A 20,353-nucleotide genomic window follows, 5' to 3' on the forward strand; every position below is an offset into this window, starting at 1 on the left:
CACACATATATAAACAAATACACACAAACATACATAAGCTGGCAGGGCAGCGATCCAGCCTCGGAACCCACCGTCCACCGAAAATCGTCCGACCCATCCGCTATCCACACAGACCTGTTAAAATCTCCAAACATGGTGCCTGGAGTTCACGCCAAGGACTTCAATCTTTGTCTCATCAGACCAGAGAATTTTGTTTCTCATGGTCTGTGAGTCTTTCAGGTGCCATTTAGCAAACTTTTACAAAGGCATGACTTCCGTCTGGCCACTCTTACAGGCCAGATTGTTGGATTGCTGCAGAGATCGTTGTCCTTCTGAAAGGTTCTCCTCTCTCCACAGAGGAATGTTGTAGCTCTGACAGATGACCATCGGGTTCTTGGTCATCTCCCTGACTAGGGCCCTTCTCCCCCGATCGCTCAGTTTGGACGGCCGGCCAGCTTTAGGAAGAGTCCTGGAGGTTTAAAATGTTTACCCATTTACGGATCATTGAGGCCACTGTACTCACTGGGACTGTCAAAGCAGCAGATACTGTATCCTTCCCCAGATTTGTGCCTCGAGACAATCCTGTCTCGGAGGTCTACAGACAATTACTTTAACTACATGCAAGGTTTGTGCTCTGCCATGCACTGTCAAGTGTTTGACCGTATGTATGGTGTATGCCTTTCCAAATTCTGTCCAATCAACTGAATTTGCCACAGGTGGACTCTAACTAAGCTGTAGGAACATCTCAAGGATGATCAGTTGAAACAGGATGCACGAGAGCTTATTTTTTCGTTTCATGGCAAAGGCTGTGAATACATGTGATTTATTTATTTATTTTTTATTTGCAAAAAAAAAACAATTATACACTTGCGACGATGGGAGCACCAGCTTCGTCTGGTCTTCCTCAGTCTTCAAGCTGAGCACCCGCTGCCTCGAGGGAGATTTTTTTGTTTTTTTTTGGTTAAAGTGCGAGTGTATAATGTTACAGAGTGTATAATGTTAGCACCTCCTTCTTCAAAACCGCACTAAAACAACACCTCCAGGCAACTTCAACCCTTGACTAACACCCTCCCCCCTCCACATCCCACCTCCCCGGATTGTAAATAACCAAATGTAAATAATCAAATGTATTTCTAATGTATATACTTGTTCTTTTGCTATCTGAACTCACTATGTTCTCTGCTCGCTGTACATATCCTACCAAGTCAGACCTACACTGTTTCAATGCCCATTTCTCTGATGATGCAATTGTTGATGACTGAAGTGCTGTTATCAACCAAACCCTCCTCATCCCACCCCCCGGATTGTAAATAATGTAAATAATTCAATGTATATACTCTGATGATTAACTTGTGTGATGACTGTATTATGATGATAGTATATATTTGTACCATGAATTGATTCACGTGGACCCCGACTTAAACAAGTTGAAAAACTTATTTGGGTGTTACCATTTAGTGGTCAATTGTACGGAATATGTACTGAACTGTGCAATTTACTAATAAAAGTTCCAATCAATCAATCAATCAAAACCATAGACATCTTATAAGTAGACGCAGCATCGACCACTACTGCCTACTGGCGCTGACGAGACGCGGGGCCGCCATCTTGGAGTGGTGATCCGCTCCACTCAGTGCAATTCATTTGGCAGGAGCAATGAACTGTCAGCGCATTTAATTAATCTCACCTCACTGAATACCACTGATTTTCACACGTTTTTTGTCGTACGTGTAGCTATGATAAAGGACACATGTTTTGGCGTGTTTTATTATTCATAGTTTGCTTAACAGTAATAGAATATTCTTATATGCTATAAGTGACCAGACGTCAGAGATCAAAACTGGGAATATAATCCCAGAGAAGAGGGAAAAAACGGTCAGATATTTTTAAGTTCAAGAAACAATATGATTAGGTTATATATACATGCGTATATCCTACATAAACAATGTTTGAATACATTAGATATCTATATATCTTGGGGACCTATAGACTGTAACTCTGTTGCTGTAGCAGCAGATAGTTTATTCTGTCTTGACACTTTGTATTAATATTTTGTATTACATTCTTCCCTTAAATTATCATGTTTACAGTGATTGTTTTATATGTATTTTTTATGTATGTCGCTTTGGATAAAAGCGTCTGCCAAATACTTAAACATAAACATATATAAACACCTGAAAGTCTTTATATCAGCTAAAACCACCAATATGTGGGCGGCATGGCGTAGTGGGTAGAGCGTCCATGCCAGAAACCTGAGGGTTGCAGGTTCGCTCCCCGCCTCTTACCATCCAAAATCGCTTCCGTTGTGTCCTTGGGCAGGACACTTCACCCTTGCCCCCGGTGCCGATCACACCGGAGAATGAATAATGAATGAATGAGTTGTAAAAATGAATGATGGGTTCTCACTTCTCTGTGAAGCGCTTTGAGTGTCTAGAAAAGCGCTGTATAAATCTAATGCATTATTATCATTATAATCTGTTTCACTGGATTCAGAAAGAACCAAATTATGTTTTACAATCTTTATCTTCATAATTTATTTCAACTTTATGTTATTCAAGTATGACATTTTTAAATGTAATTAATTTAATTGACAAGCAATTCTATTATGGTCATACTCTTGTTTGCTAGCGGCTACGATTTCAGTACTATTGAAGATCTTTGCTCCTTCTCAACTCTGTGGTAATATTATTTTCACAAAATACAACCAATAGTACGTTAATGTTAAGTCTTACTTGTGAAAAGTAATACCCCGATTCCTATTTTCAACAGTCCGCTCATTTGAGCAGGAAAACGCTGAACACCAGCCTGGCATCTTTGTTTTCTACCTGTCAACTGTCAGTTTAGGTTGCTCGCCGGCTCCTCATCACCACTTCAAGATGGCGGCCGATTTTCTCGCGTCACAGCAGCCAATGCTGCGTCTACTTATAAGATGTCTATGGTTAGCACTGTAGCTCACATAGCTATGCTAGTGTTGCACACTTTTACTACTGCTTAACTCATTTATGTTGACACAAACTATATTATGTCAGAGACAGGGGTGAAGTAATACAGATCATTAGCATTAAAGCTACAGAGACATAAAACAATGTGTTCTGAATAAAAGCACTTTTAAAGTTATTAAATTTCAGCATTAATATTAGATTTTCACACTGTTGTGGCACCTCTGAGCCTTTATTGATGAACAATACTATTATATTGGACCTCTAATTGCCACTTTAAACCTCAGCTTTTAAGATGCCACGTGTGCTGTACAATTACGCTTTTTGATTCTGAGGTGGTGTTGATTGTCCTAATGAAGTCCGTTTAAAATCATATTCCCTCTGCTGAGAAAGGTGTCTGTTTGCACATATTTGTTTTCGCTTGATTGGTCCATTAATGACTCAAAGTCATGACGATGTGAATGTGCATCTTCCCATCTTAATTTTAGCCTGGTTGTCAGTGTAAATGAGCCATGCACGCCGGGACCGAAGAGGCAAACGATTCTTATAATGGTTCCCATCAGCTATACTCAAAATGCATTGAAAGGAAAAGGAGGAGGTGAAGGAAACGAGTGAAGGAGGAGATAAAGATTGGTGGGAGTGGGATGTTCTTCACAGCATCATGTTAAGTAGGAGGATTACATCCCCCCGCAACCCCTCCCTCGAGGCAGCGGGTGTGGACGCAAGTGTATAGTTGAGATGGATGTTTAATTTTCCCGACGGCCCTTAAACGCACCTTAGTAGTTGCTCAGTGTTTAACTAGTCGAGGCTGCACCTTTTGACCTCTGTACCATGTCAACACAGCTGCACGCGGTTGAGGATGAGAGGCGTTCACAGGTCAGGAAGACACACATAATTATCTGTGCGCTTCATTATGTGTACAGCCTCCCCCGCCCCTCACTCTCTCACCCATCGCAGCAGCCAGCTCCACTCGCCTCCTCTCTCACTCTCTCTCTATGCCAAGTGCCTCGCCTCGCCAAAGCTCGACACAGGCGTAGCATCTCCTCCTTTGCTCGTGCACATGTGCTCTCGTTCAACGCGGCGTCACAAACACAGGAAGTGATCTTCGCGAGAATGCAGTTTTAAAGGTGTGTGTGCACGTGTGAGGATGCGCGGCGGGCAGATGGCGTTGTGATCGGCGGACTTTAGGGTGTAGGAACGTCTCGTCTCCGCAGCTGCTGCTTTTCCTGTGACGGTAGGGGAAAAACAAACAAAAAAAATCAAAGCAGGCGGGATGTCCACCTCGCCTGGTGCACCCGATGGCAGCCAGAGGAACTCTTGTAAGCACTTTTTTTATTGGATTTGTTTGTGTATGTCACACCTCCTTTTTGTCCCCTGTGTCATTCAGCTTTTATTTTGAAGGCGAATCTGACATGTGTTACAAGAGTAAGAAAAAGTATAGGAGTGTAACGAAACACAAGTAATAATAATAACATGGTGTCTTAATATATGATCTCTACAGCGCCACCTTATAGTATAAACATTTTTAAAAAGCTGAGTTTTTCATAGTAGTTTGTGCATCACTACAATGATGGCTCAGGTTACAATTTGTTGTTGCTGTGTAACAGTTATTAGGCGTGTGGGAGGGCATGCTGATGTGTGAGGCTTCATTGTGGCCTTGAGCAACAAACAGACACAAAGTTGTGGGTGATTGATAAGATGATGTGACTCATTATTGACTCATGTGTATCACACACACACACATGCACACACACTCACACACAGTACTGTGCCTTGACTGTGGCACAAGATCATGTTGAAGGGGGGTGGGTATGAAGGTTAGCGGAATGGGCTTTTTATTGCTTCCATTATTATTGCACCCTCCCTCTTTTTCAATCCACTGCTCCCATTATCATCCTCCAGGCATTCATTTGCCTTTTTCTCCACAATCAGCGTCTTATTTCCTACCCTTTATTTACCCTTATTAGTTGAAGGTCCTGTTAGCAACACAAACACGTGACATAGTGCGGCATTTTATTAGCTTGCTATTTGTTTTGCTGTTCATTATGCCTAAGTAATTGTGTAACTTCTGTTTGGACGCGAGTCAACGCGCATCCATCACGGCACCTTCTTGCTAGCAGCGGTGCAATCGACCACAAGTTGGCTACAGCCTGCAGTTTTCTAAGCAGAGTGTTACATAACCACACTCTATAGAATAATTGTTAATGGTGGACTGGGATCTATTGGATTTTACTTCCACAAAAGTGAACACATATGCTATGATACTTGACATCGAGGCACATTAACAAAAAGTGCTATGTAATCCTTTGAATTGGAAAGATTCATCACATTTTTTTTAGGTTTGGGACCTCGCTTTTTAGGTCGCGGTTTAATAAATATTCAGTCCGCTAAGGGAACAAAATGCTACACATAAAACTGATTGACCTTTTGTGTAGACATCTTTATTGATTTCTGCAGTGAAACAACTGTAAATTACTATCCATCCATCCGTTGGAGCTTATCCCAACTGCATTTAGGCGGAAGGCAGGGTACACGCTGTACAAGTCGGCACCTCATCACAGGGCAAACACAAATATACTGTATTACTAGGGTAATTCTCCAAAAAATAACATTCTCAAATACATAGTTCATATTTTACCGGGAAGGCCAAGTGTTTCAAAGGAGGTCGTATTATAATTAGTTTTACTTAATTTGAAACAGATCATTGTGGTCTACATAACATGTAATGGTGGTGCTTTGGTCTGGTGCAGAGATCATGTTTTACAGACCATCTTCAAGCCGCTTTTTGACTGACTCTTAAGAATGCGTCGCTTTGTGGGCGGTCTTATTTAAGTGCCAAAGTTCCCCTCCAAGCCAAGCCCCCTTCGACTGCATCTCCACCCTGTCAGCCATGTTGTCGTTTTTAACACTTCTATATCGGCTATACTGACATAAGTTAGAACTACACACTACTTTTTTATTACAAACGGCAACAGTGCAGTATTTTAGTATGCATGTACAAGCCAGTCTGTCCCATAACATGAGTATTTAGATAAATAAGGAACTTATTGACTACAACTTTGGACTACAACTGGATACAATGGCGGACTCGCGCAAAGCTCTTTGGGTAAAATCTACCATATATGGAGTTATCCACTGATGTAACTGAGGCAAAATACATCACTAAAGTATCAAATTCCAAATGAGCAAGTTTGGAATGTACATGAAACAAGAAAATGTTATAGATGTAGATAAACAAATCACAACCTGACCCCTTGTACCAAAGCAGTCGTGGTCAAAAGTTTACATACACTTGTAAAGAACATAATGTCATGTCTGTTTTGAGGTTCCAATAATTTCTACAACTCTTATTTTTTTTGTGATAGAGTGATTGGAGCACATACTTGTTTGTCACAAAAAACATTCATGAAGTTTGGTTCTTATATGAATTTAATATGGGTCTACTGAAAATGAGACCAAATATGCTGGGTTAAAAGTATACATACAGCAATGTTAATATTTGGTTACATGTCCCTTGGCAAGTTTTACTGCAATAAGGCACTTTTGGTAGCCATCCACAAGCTTCTGGTTGAAAGTTTGACTACTCCTCTTGACAAGATTGGTGCAGTTCAGCTAAATTTGTTGGTTTTCTGACATGGACTTGTTTCTTCAGCATTGTCCACATGTACTCAATGGGGTTTAAGTCAGGACTTTGGGAAGGCTTTTCTAAAACCTTATTTCTAGCCTGATTTAGCCATTCCTTTAACACAGAGGTGTCCAAACTTTTTCCACTGAGGGCCGCACACGGAAAAATTAAAGCATGTGGGGGCCATTTTGATATTTTTTCATTTTCAAACCATAACAAAATATATGGATTTTTTATTTATTTTACCTGTAGGGGTCCCGGGGACCATAAAGGGTCTCAGTCATTAAAATGTTAAAAATAATTCAGATTGTTATTTTTTTTAAATTATTTAACGCTTACAGTAAATCTCTATATCAACTTCAAGTTGATATAAAGTAATACAAATTAAAAAAAAATGTTTTATGGCTTTTCTGTCAAAAACAGCTTAGTTTTTTTTATAGTAAAACCGAAATATGCAGTATTTAGTAATTAGAGCCCTTAAATATCAATAATGCAGGACGATTTTAATTCTTACATATTTTTGAGTAATCACAGTGAAAAGATAAATAAAAATTCACTAAATATATTTGGGATACAAAAGGTGCCCCACTCATAAAGTGATACATTTTTATTAGGTTTTTCTTTTACTTTCAAAATTTAAGTTACGAGATCAACTTCAGATATATCTGTCGATTTTATGCTGGAACAATTATTTTGTTTGTTTTATGCGCTTTTGTCAAAGAAAACTTTGGTGTTTTTATATGGCTACGACACAATATATGCAATATTTACCACATAAAACATTTTAAAGTGAAATATTTGAAGTAATTGGAGCCCTGAAAATAATTCATTATAACATGGATTTTTTGTCTTTTTTTTTTTTTTTGAGCAATGGCAAAAAAAGAAAAATAAAGAAAGACAAAAGAAAAAAAAAACAGCCTGCATGGCAGCTTTTGTGTCAACATTGCAACTTTTTCTCGTTAGATTTCACCTCATTCCACTTTTTTTAATGTTCTTTTTTATTTTTACAATAGTATTTCCAGAATGTGTGGCGGGCCGGTAAACAATTAGCTGCGGGCGGCAAATGGCCCCCGGGCCGCACTTTGGACACCCCTGCTCTAACACTTTTGACCTGTGTTTGGGGTTATTGTTCTGTTGGAACACCCAACTGCGCCCAAGACCCAACCTCCGGGCTGATGATTTTAGGTTGTCCTGAAGAATTTGGAAGTAATCCTCCTTTTTCATTGTCCCATTTACACTCTGTAAAGCACCAGTTCCATTGGCAGCAAAACAGGACCAAAGCATAATACTACCCCAACCTAGGATTAAAGGCCTCACCTTTTCTCCTCCAAACATATTGCTGGGTATTGTGGCCAAACAGCTCAATCTTTGTTTCATCTGACCACATAACTTTCCTCCTGAAGGTTTTATCTTTGTCCATATGATCAGCAGCAAACTTTAGACGAGCCTTAAGGTGTCGCTTCTGGAGCAAGGGCTTCCTTCTTGCATGGTAGCCTCTCAGTCCATGGTGATGCAAATCACGCTTGACTGTGGACACTGACACCTGTGTTCCAGCAGCTTCTAATTCATTGCAGATCTGCTTTTTGGTGGTTCTCATTTGACTCTTGATCATCCTGACCAATTCTCTATTAGCAGCAGGTGATAGCTTGCGTTTTCTTCCTGATCGTGGCAGTGACAAAACTGTGCCATGCACTTTACACTTACAAACAATTGTCTGCACAGTTGCTTTTGGGACCTTAAGCTGCTTTGAAATGGCTCCAAGTGACTTTCCTGACTTGTTCAAGTCAATGATTAGTTTTTTCAGATGTGTGCTGAGTTCCTTGACTTTTACATTGTTGCGTTTGTAACCGAGTCTAATGACTGCATCACATGAGCCCTAGTTAAATGGGCTCAGAGAAGTCAACAGGTGTCGTCAATCATAATCACTCACATGAAGTTAAGAGGCCGTGCCATGAAGCTAATTTGATTTGATTGTAACTTTTCCACATCACCAAAATTTATACTGTATGTTGCTGTATGTATACTTTTGACCCAGCAGATTTGGTCACATTTTCAGTAGACCCAAAATAAATTCTTAAAAGAACCAAACTTCATGAATGTTTTTTGTGACAAACATGTGCTCCAATCACTCTATCACAAAAAAAATAAGAGTTGTAGAAATTATTGGAAACTCATGACAGCCATGACATTATGTCCTTCACAAGTGTATGTAAACTTTTGACCACGACTGTACATGCACCGTTACAGTCCTATATACACAATAAACAAATTAAATTCAAAAATAAAAGTACTGTCATATTTAAAAATGGAAATCCGCGCAGTACTTACATAATCCACAAGCAGATAATACAAAAATAGATCTATGTGTGAGTTATTTAAAGATGCTGCAACTTTATTGGAGTTTTAAACACAGCTCGTACACAACTGCCAGTGAGACATCATTTCACTCCCTCCTTTGTCCTTTTTATTTTGTCTCTTCTCTTGCTTCCTCTCCACCTGTCCTCCTTCCACCTTCTTTCTCAAAGAGCTGCAGAGTATCCTTATTTCTTTAGCCGAACAGTCACATTACGACATTAGCAAGTAACATGCTTTTATTTGAATATTTAGATATGTAAACATAATGTACTTTGGCCCAGTCAATTTGCATTGTCTTTGTAGATTTGGTCCAAGAGCTTTGAGTTTTTGGTCCTGGAGGGAGTTCAAGTGGAGGGCACATGCGTAGTTGCATATTTTAACACAGGCGGTTCTACACTGTGCAGTGGCTTAAACCCAACGACTTCCCTCTCAGTGACAATGAGCGTCATTGTGCGGATGGATAGGAGGTGTTAATTAATACCACTTCATACTATGTAAATGTCATGGCAAGGACACACTATATTTAGGTGCAGCAAAGGTGACTGAGAAGTCATTGAAGGCCATAAAGTTGAAGATGGAGGGAGAGAAAAGGTGCAAGATTAAAATAAAATGGAGAGAACAGGTGGAGAATGGCGAGATAGACTGAGCACTGCAGGAGAACAATAGGAGTTTTGATGAACACAGTCGATAGCAATATGACAGATAATGACAGAGCGGGATGAAGGTTAGCATATGAGGAACAGTTCATTGCTGGAGGTTGCACAAAAAGCGACAGGCTGCAGTAGACACTGTTATTTTATAGTATTCTTCGCACTACAAACGTTATAATTATTCCAGCTGAAGCACATTGTTTAGGGCACATTGTTATAGGATGCATCAGCAATGTGCTTCCTGAATATAACTGTGGCTCCTTTTTAGCTCAGATTTATTGACTATTTGCAACATTCCCCTAATATTTTCTTAATTTACATGATGTTTTACACATCATAATAGGGCCCAGAATTCTTGACTGCGACCCTGCTGTTAAAGGCCTACTTAAATGAGATTTTCTTATTTGAACGGGGATAGCAGATCCATTCTATGTGTTGTACTTGATCATTTCGCGATATTGCCATATTTTTGCTGAAAGGATTTAGTAGAGAACATCGACGATAAAGTTCGCAACTTTTGGTCGCTGATAAAAAAAGCCTTGCCTGTACCGGAAGTAGCGTGACGTCACAGGTTGAAGGGCTCCTCACATCTGCACATTGTTTACACCAGCAGCGAGAGCGATTCGGACCGAGAAAGCGACGATTACCCCATTAATTTGAGCGAGGATGAAAGATTTGTGTATGAGGAAAGTGACAGTGAAGGATTAGAGGGCAGTGCAGGACGCCAGGGTGTATCTTTTTTCGCTCTGACCGTAATTTAGGTACAAGGGCTCATTGGATTCCACACTTTCTCCTTTTTCTATTGTGGATAACGGATTTGTATTTTAAACCACCTCGGATACTATATCCTCTTGAAAATGAGAGTCGAGAACGCGAAATGGACATTCACAGTGACTTTTATCTCCACAACAATACATCGGTGAAGCACTTTAGCTTCGGAGCTAACGTGATAGCATCGTGCTTAACTGCGGATAGAAACAGAAGAAATAAGCCCCTGACTGGAAGGATAGACAGAAGATCAACAATACTATTATTACTTCTACTATCAGGAGACACCGAACCAAACCCTGGACCTTTAACCACACGGTTAATGCTGTCCAGCCTGGCGAAGCCTAGCAATGCTGTTGCTAACGACGCCATTGAAGCTAACTTAGCTACGGGACCTCGACAGAGCTATGCTAAAAACATTAGCTCTCCACCTACGCCAGCCCTCATCTGCTCATCACCACCCGTGCTCACCTGCATTCCAGCGATTGACGGCGCGACGAAGGACTTCACCCGATCATCGGTGCGGTCGGCGGCTAGCGTCGGATAGCGCGTCTGCTATCCAACTCAAAGTCCTCCTGGTTGTGTTGCTGTAGCCAGCCGCTAATACACCGATCCCACCTACAGCGTTCTTCTTTGCTGTCTTCATTGTCCATTAAACAAATTGCAAAAAATTCACCAACACAGATGTCCAGAATACTGTGGAATTATGTGGGGAAAACAGACGACTTAAGCTGGCCACCGTGCTATTCCAAAATGTCTGCTTCAACCCGTGACGTCACGCGCAAACGTCATCATACCGAGACGTTTTCAGCCGGATATTTCGCGGGAAATTTAAAATTGCACTTTATAAGTTAACCCGGCCGTATTGGCATGTGTTGCAATGTTAAGATTTCATCATTGATATATAAACTATCACACTGCGTGGTCAGTAGTAGTGGGTTTCAGTAGGCCTTTAAGAAAACTATTATGACATTGTATATGACTGGACAAGAAAACATGTTTTAAATGTGGCTGCACAATACAGGTACACTTTGAAGTCTTTTATCATTTTGCATGCATGACCTACGCATGAGCTTTTAAGTCTAGTTTCCCCAAAAATAAATAATTCAGTTCAGTTCAGTTTGAACATGCATACAATCCAATTACAATGTAATGCATCCCATATTTCCAGTTGTTTCATTACAGTGTGTCCGATAAGGAGTAGGAAGAAGCAGAGCTTATTTAATGCTACCCCCTTTTATATCATAGCAGTCTTATCCCATTTCAGTGTTCTCTGTTTGTAACAGAACAGTGAATAAATAAATAATACATAAATAAATATGCCATAAGTAGGTAAACAAATATAAATACATATTAATTATTGTCTTTCTTTTTTTTAAAAGGTTCAAGATAAATAATTGTTCTTCTTTGTGCTTGTAGTTTGAACGGTCTCTTAAACTGAATCATATTATTTCTTATTATTTTATATTTTTTGATTTCTTTGTTTAATCCATTCCATATTTTAATTCCACATACTGATATGCTAAAGGTCTTAAGTGTTGTACGTGCAAACAAATGTTTTAAATTACAGTTTCCTCTAAGGTTATATTTCTCTTTTGTTGAGAATATTTTTTGTATATTCTTGGGTAGCAGGTTATAGTTTGCTTTTTACATCATTTAAGTTGTTTGTAAATGCACTAGGTCGTTGAATTTCAATATTTTTGATTCAGTAAAAAAGGGTTTATATGTTTTCTATTTCCAACTTTATGTATTATTCTAATTGATCTTTTTTGTAACACCGTTAGTGAATGAAGCGCACATTTGTGGTTGTAACTCAGATATGGTAACACTAGTGAGCAGTAGAGAATATGGAGTGATTTTTGGTCCAGCACATATTTTGCTTTATTCATTATTGACGTGTTTCTTGCAACTTTATGTTGTATATTTTTACATGAGGTTTCCAGTTAATTTAATCATCTATTAATATACTTAAAAATGGGTTTTCTTTTACCCTTTCAACATCCACTCCGTCTATCTGTATTTGTGTTTGACTTTCTCTTGTACTGCTACCAAATAGCATTATTTTAGTTTTGTAGCTGAGAGAGGCTCCAGCGCCCCCCGCAACCCTGAAGGGAATAAGCGGTAGAAAATGGATGGATGGATGGATAGTTTTGCTGAGATTCAAAGATAGTTTGTTTTTGTCAAATCATCTTTTTAATTTGTTCATTTCTTCTGTTATTATTTGTATTAGCTTCTGCAAATGAAATTAAAAATTTAGAATTGGGCCGATTTGTCCACTTTGTCAACATCATTGATGACGTAAATACGTCAGTCCACGTTATGTACCTTGTACAGGTGAAAGTCTTTGGGCACCTCACGATTTGATCGATTACGATTTTTCTGGGTGACTATTCAATTAATAATCTGTTCTCGATTCAACATTATTTTGATTGAAACAAATTCTCGCAATGTATTATTTGGTAAAGTAACATTTTTGAAACAGGTTACGAGTTACAAAACCTCTTTTTGGTTGCTGACGTATATGCGCAGCAAGTAAGCATGGAGATGGCTTATAAACGTCTTTAAAAATGTATTCTTAAAAAAAAAAAAAATTTTAAATGATGTATCGTACATCAGGTGTGTTAGGGCAATGCATCGGTTGCATTCATCATTCCTAAAAAAAAAAAACTATTGTGTGAAGAGAAATAGTTTTCAGATAGTAAGAGATAATTCTTATCTGCTTACAATTTTGGCTGTCACTAGAAAGCAACCGCTACTTCTGGTCACTGCTTCTTGTTAGAATAGCTGGCCGTGGGTTTTGGTCTCCCACATCTCTCTCTAAAAACTATTCTTATGCATACAAGAATATTTTACTATTAGTGTTTAGAGGATGTTTCTACATGGGGGACTGGGCTCGTCGGAACGCGCCACAGTCAGACATGAAGCTCTCCGTGCCATCGCGCATTTCTGGCGAGCCTAATCCCTCCTTCGGTACCGGAAATTGGACATGCGCCGCATCGGGCACCACTAAAAAAGTTAATAATTTTTCCTTGGTTTACATACAGAAACTTTGTTACAACTTTTACTTACTCTGTTTAGTCAAGTTTGATGTCTTGTTGGTGCAGTGGAAGATGGCAGGGGAATTCTCTTTCTTATATTGTTCTTTTAGCAATGTAGACGACATCTAAGAAACCCACAATGCGTCTACTCGGCCACATTTGGACAAATGTCTGGATGAAACAATGCCCAACACATTCATTTTAGTTGTTTACCATGGTAGCCCAAATCAAAACTGCTCTCGCCATGGAAGACGTGGAATACACATTTAAGAACACACATGATTGTGGCAGACACGTGATGACTTTTGCTGCACTATAGCCTGTCTAAATGCTACATTTCATTTTCATTGGGGGTTTAGAACAAGACAGTAGCTGAGCATTAAAAAGTGCCTGCCTGCAAATTTATTTTTTATCTGAGTTTTATACATTTTGTATTATTTGCACAGCTATGTCATTTATTTTATGTAGAAAGAATATGTTTCGATTTTAGGTATACATTCTTTGTTTTTCTATTTTATTTATGGTATGTAATTCTGTGCTACTTAAACAGTTACTTTTCTGTGCTGTTAATACCCATCTTGACTAACTGGGTTAATAAAAGTGCCACTGACAAAATGAATATCTTGATATGTATATTTTCACCGGAAAATATATCGAGATATACATCGAATATTGAGTTTAGGTAAAAATATATCGAGATATACTTTTTCATCCATATCGCCCAGCCCTATGAGTTTCACTTCTTTAAAAAATATATGGTTTATTTTTTAGATCATATAGTCAACAGCACTCACCATTAATAAATAAATCCTAAAGTGTACAGTAATACATGTGATCGTATTGACTGATCTCACCTATAAATGATTGGTATCGGAACTGGCAGCTTAAAACCCTGATCAAAACAATGCCATTGTTGAAAGCGAGCCATTTGAGGGGAAAACGGTCATAGTCCATAGTCATAAAAAAACTAAACAAAATGAAGAAGTCGCACACGATCATTGCCATGTATGTTTACAATGAGCTCAGGGGAAGACAGGCTTACAGCACAACAAGTAAGAGAAAATGAGCACTTGATTTGCTGACCCTACAGCACATACAGCACAGTACGCGTAATCTCGCATCTTTGGAGAGTTTTTTGATCGGTTATCAGAGCTTTTTTTTATGTTGTCAGATATATCGGCGTTGCTACATAATTCCTCAGAACGGCCCAAAATGTATCGTGTATCTCCAGTTTAAACTATTGTCTACTGTCAGGAGACATACAAAAGTTCGAATGCACCATTTCCTCAGAATATGATTGCTCGACAGACGTTCATGTAGAATACAAACAACTCTTTAGGCAGTTCTCTTTGTACTTCGACTAACAAAGCCAAATGTTGCTTGCAGTCGATCCTGCAGCCAACATCTCGTACATATCCATCCGTCTATAATCACTCCATCCACAGCTTTCCAAACAAGAACATTCGGCCCATGTTATGTCTCCATCCCTGGTGGTGTTTGCAGATGGTTTCCGTGAGATGCAGATGGAGATTTCACTCCTCTTTTTTCCAGTTATGTGTCTCTCTAATTAGCTTCATGCCTGTATAGACATTTTTTACAGTCAGAGAAACATTTTCTTTTACTTCTACATTATGGATGTGTGTTCCTGTCACCTTGACAACACAGCTTCATAGTGTGCGCGTACCACAGTGCGAATTTCCTCATTTGTCTTATGTAAGTCGGAATAAGTGTGGCTGTGCAGAGGCAAACATTCTCTATTAGCCATCCCTCTGACTCTTTTGTGCGCACCAGTATTGGCAAGTGAATCATCTCACAGCATCCACATCTGTTTGTGTTGGCACATAATTGAGCCTGCACAAGCATGATTCGACTTGTGGAGTGTGAATGTGTGCGGTGTCAGCATCCAAAACAAAACAAAAACAGGTTGCTCTTGCTGGGCTGCAGTAATATTATTGTGGATATTAGAAAGATAGCAGAAAGCTTTGCATCACCTCCACAGTAGCCCCACATGCTAGGGAGCTAATTATGTCTTACCACCGAGTAGCACACGCCTTTCTCTTTATGGGAGTGTTTCTTTTACCCCGGGCTAAGATTGGGTTCTTAGTGATTCAACGCCGGCCCTCACAGGAGGCAAAGCTGTCTGCGTGCACACACTGGAGGAGCTGAAAGAGCATCAACAGACGGATGAAGAGGGCGGCCGATGAATACGCAGTGACAGAGCAAAGAATTGGAGCTTGGGCGAGACAAAGCGATGCGACTGATTGCTTTTGTTATCTGTCAGCTTCTTAGCAAGCGTTTGTATCCATCTCCAAAACTAATGCTTTGAACTTGTGGCAATCCCATAATACTTTGTCTAATTTGAGATTCCCGCCTGGTGCCACTTCAAATGCATGGACTTTGTATATTCTTCTGACCTTTCCATACGGCTGGTGGCAGCGCGCTTGTGGTTTTGGTATGCTGCACGCCGGCGTGGAGTACAAGCGAACACTTTAGATGTGCCTGTTTATTAAACAAAAGGCCGCGCCCGGAGGCTTGACAGTGTTTAGCGGTAAAATGTCAGCGGGCGTAGAGCTTTAAAAGGATGCCTTCACATCGCATCAGGCAAACGCAACATGGTGAAGTCAGGACAGCAGCGCCGTCATGCATCGTGTTATGTAATTGCGCGTTTGCAGGAGTAGTTTTTGCATACAATAAAGACAGACAAATACCAAATGAAAGCGCAGCACAAAGGACAGATTTAGCATCATAGTATCACACATGCCATTAAAAGGCAACGTAAAACTAAGGGGTGTAACAGTATTTGTTTACATAAGCCGATCTTTAGTTATGGAACATTTCATACGGAGGTACGGAACCCATGGCCTATTGGCACATTTTCAGTTTGGGCACTCCTGAAGTAAACTTTAATAGACGAGCAGCAGTGATTGTTTCTCTTCATGCTCTCCTTGCCCCTGCCCATCATTGTGTGTCAGACAACAACATGAGCAACCGTGTGTGTTTGTTACTCTCTGCACACGGTGGCGGGTGCCTTTGGCAGAAATCTGAGCACTTATAGCAAGCAGCTAAAAATACCACGGCTTAAAGGAGAGAAAACGACGGCCGTTGTCCTCTTCTCCGTCAAAGCTGCGCTCTGCTGTCTGCAAATGAAATTAAATGTTAGCCTCCTGTAAGCAAACAAATCTATGTGCTGACATCTCATTTAAAGCAAAGACTAGCTCGCAGGTATCAACTGCAACAACAGCGTTGATGAATTGTTTTTTTTTACCTAGAAGGATGATGATTATTGTCTTCATCCAGGCCTGTTCGAAAATGTTCAAACAATACCAAGCTTAGGACTCTGGGCTATTGCTCAAATTTCATCAAATCTCTCAAACTCACAAAAGTGAGGTCTGTGAGGGCCATCCCGGTCTTTGCCAGGCATGGAGGACAAATTGGCCGCCAAGTCCAGCAACACTTTCATCCACCATACCTCCCTGGTGGCAGTGCCCACAGTGAGCTCTTAGCTACAACATGTGAAGCACACTACAGAAAGTATAATATTTCTAATGTTACTTCCGCTTGTCCCTTTTGGGACAACATTCACACTCACATTCACACACTAGGGCCAATTTAGTGTTGCCAATCAACCTATCCCCAGGTGCATTTTTTCCGATTGCATGGTAATGGTGAGGTTGTATTTAACACTTCACATGCTTCGGGAATATTGGAAAAGTTGTACATATAAAAAGTTTGTTACTGACCTAATGGGATATCTTAATGGAAAATCTTAGCTAGCACACCCTGTGGTGTAGACAACATTTGTGGCGGCCCTTATGAGGTGAGCTCAAAGTGCTTTGAAACATGCTAGCATACGTGTTTACATATATTCTCAAAGTTTTGTAATCCTTAACAAAGAGTCAATGACTTACAGTCAGTTAGTTGCCAAGTAATATGTTTTGCTTGATGGCGGCCATGTTTTGAATCCAATCGTGATAACATTTTACACAAGTGCTTGTCAGTCCCCAAAAGTTGCGTAATTCTGTGGCGATTGAGCTAACCAGCCGAGCTCCGTGAAAAATTGAAAGGTAATCTGACTCATGGGGTTACAGCTTTGTGGTTTGATAACATAGCCCCTATGTGGTGTGTTCATGTACTTGCTTATACAAACAAATAAATACAGGTGATTTCTATAATTGGAAGATCATAGCACTTACTACCGTATTTTTCGGACTATAAGTCGCTCCGGAGTATAAGTCGCACCGGCCGAAAATGCATAATAAACATTTACTGTATAAATCGCACTGGAGTATAAGTCGCATTTTTTGGGGAAATTTATTTGCTGAAACCCAACACCAAGAATAGATATTTGAAAGGCAATTTAAAATAAATAAAGAATAGTGAACAACAGGCTGAATAGGAGTACGTTATATGACGCATAAATAACCAACTGAGAACGTGCCTGGTATGTTAACGTAACATATTATGGTAAGAGTCATTCAAATAACTATAACATAAAGAACATGCTATACGTTTACCAAACAATCTGTCACTCCTAATCTCTAAATCCAAAGAAATCTTATACGTCTAGTCCAGGGGTCGGCAACCCGCGGCTCCGGAGCCGCATGCGTCTCTTTGACCACTCTGATGCGACTCAACTGCATACTTGCCGACCCTCCCGATTTACCCGGGAGAATTCCGGATTTCAGTGCCTCTCCCTGTATTCTCCCGGGGCAATTATTCTCAGATTTTCACCCTGTCAACTATAATAAGGGGATACTGTGATGACACAGCATTTAGCGCCCTCGACAGCCAACAGTATCAACGTGCCAGTCCAGGTACATGTTGTATGCAGCTTCTGCTTGCACGCGTATGGGACAGCAAGGCATACTTGTTCCACAGCCATACAGGTTACACTGACGGTGACGATATAAACAACTTTAACACTCTTACTAATATACGCCACACTGTGAACCCACACCAAACAAGAATGACAAACACATTTCGGGAGAACATCCGCACTGTAACACAACATAAACACAACAGAACAAATACCCAGAATCCCATGCATCCCTAACTCTTCCGGGCTACATTATACACCCCCGCTACCACTAAACCCCCCCCCCTCCCTCCGTGCGTCGGTTGAGGTGGGCAGGGTTTGGTGGTAGCGGGGGTGTATAATGTAGCCCGGAAGAGTTAGGGATGCATGGGATTGTGGGTATTTGTGCTGTTGTGTTTATGTTGTGTTACAGTGCGGATGTTCTCCCGAAATATGTTTGTCATTCTTATTTGGTGTGGGTTCACAGTGTGGCGAATATTAGTAAGAGTGTTAAAGTTGTTTATATCGCCACCGTCAGTGTAACCTGTATGGCTGTGGAACAAGTATGCCTTGCTGTCACATACGTGTGCAAGCAGAAGCTGCATACAACATGTACCTGGACTGGCACATTGTCAATGCTGGTTGTAGAGGGCGCTATTATCGTTGTTTGGGTGAAAATCAGCAGACATTCGAGAGCAAAGTGGACTTAAATTTCAGGGATCTCCCGGTAAAATCGAAGTATGACGCTGTCAAGCGCCATTCATATAAAACTTGTGGTCCGCACTAACATTACATTTTCATATTAAGATGCGGGCTGCGTGTTTGAAACCCCTGGTTTATACATAGCACAAAGCAAAAAAAAACTTTGTATGCACTGTTATTTCATTTTAAATTTCAAAAGAGTTTTGTGGCTCCCATTGTTTTCTTTAATTTGTGAAACGGGTCAAAATGGCTTTTTGAGTGGTAAAGGTTGCTGACCCCTGGTCTAGTCTCTTACGTGAATGAGCTAAATGATATTATTTGAAATTTTACGGTAATGTGTTAATAATTTCACACATAAGTCGCTCCTGAGTATAAGTCGCACCCCCGGCCAAACTATGAAAAAAACTGCGACTTATAGTCCGAAAAATACGGTAATCATTCAGTCGGACAATATCTTATCTTCTGTGCTGACTCGCATAATATACGCCTAATATCAATAATGAGGAAGTTGACAAAACTATGACACACATAGACATAAACAAAGCGATACTTCATAGAAATTATTATATAAACATTCGGGTCGATCATATGTTTGTCCACGTAAACTTAAGCAGACACTAATTCGTTATAGTAAGAACATGGACAGATGGGTTACCGACATTTACGCGATCGACTTAAGCAGTTTCCACTTTAATTTGGGAATCACAATATTTTTTCTTTCATGCCAATACTGATAACTTCCTGCTTCTTAAGACTAATACCGACACCGATAACCAATACGTTTTTTATATGTATTATTTTTTAAATAGATTTTATGGTAGTTTAAGCACAACTGGGGGTGAGAAAGAGTCAAACAAAGTTGGATTTGACAAACTACCTAGATTTGCCCCAACCATATATGACATTGCTACAGTAGGGCTAATGTCACATCCATGAATTAGTAATTAATCTTATGTCCTGATTTCCATTCATCAGTGTGTGCAGGTGTGGCGATCACAACGCATTTTGCTAAAAAACTTCCATACATCTGTAAGCGTGGCTCCAAAAGGTCTGCTTTTGAGAAGTCCAGTGTCTTCAGGGTCTTTAGTGATGGTGGGGGCGAGGTCTTCTGCATCTCGGATATCGCTGTCAAATGTATCAGTGATTATCAGTGATTCATGAATTGTTTTATCTCTGATGATATGATTGACAGTCATATCAATATGACTTGGCGTGTCTTTGGCCTGTGTCATTGCTGTGAGACAGGCCAACGACTTTTCTTTGCAGCTGACTTTTGGCCGCTTCTTTGCAGGCGAAAGCGTCTTTTGGGCTTTTGAGGCATTAATGCTGCTGGCATGTCGGGGTAGCTGGTAAGGTTTGATATCAAGGCCAGTGGGTTTTTGTCTTCTCCGCATAGTGTTTGCAGGGCATTTGGTGCGGGCGGCATGCGGTATGTCTTCTGAAAAGAGTAACAAAGTCCTGCACGACGGATGAAACCCGTGTTTATTGACACTTTGTGAGCT

At 40.1% G+C, this 20,353-nt stretch overlaps 1 protein-coding gene across 4 annotated transcripts in view; it reads left to right on the plus strand.

The window, feature by feature from the left end:
* dtnbp1b (dystrobrevin binding protein 1b) overlaps positions 1–20,353 on the plus strand; it is a 105,746-nt gene that overhangs the window by 54,261 nt on the left and 31,132 nt on the right. The window contains exon 1 of one of the 4 annotated variants that reach the window (XM_062056609.1): positions 3,918–4,237. The exons of the other annotated variants lie outside the window; for them this stretch is intronic. Coding sequence (XP_061912593.1) covers positions 4,192–4,237 — 46 coding nt within the window. The 5' untranslated portion in view covers positions 3,918–4,191. Of the gene's footprint in view, positions 1–3,917; positions 4,238–20,353 lie in introns of those variants that run through there. 4 annotated transcript variants of the gene reach the window in all.

Source organism: Entelurus aequoreus, linkage group LG08 (assembly GCF_033978785.1).
Source record: "Entelurus aequoreus isolate RoL-2023_Sb linkage group LG08, RoL_Eaeq_v1.1, whole genome shotgun sequence".
NCBI classification, from domain to species: domain Eukaryota; kingdom Metazoa; phylum Chordata; class Actinopteri; order Syngnathiformes; family Syngnathidae; genus Entelurus; species Entelurus aequoreus.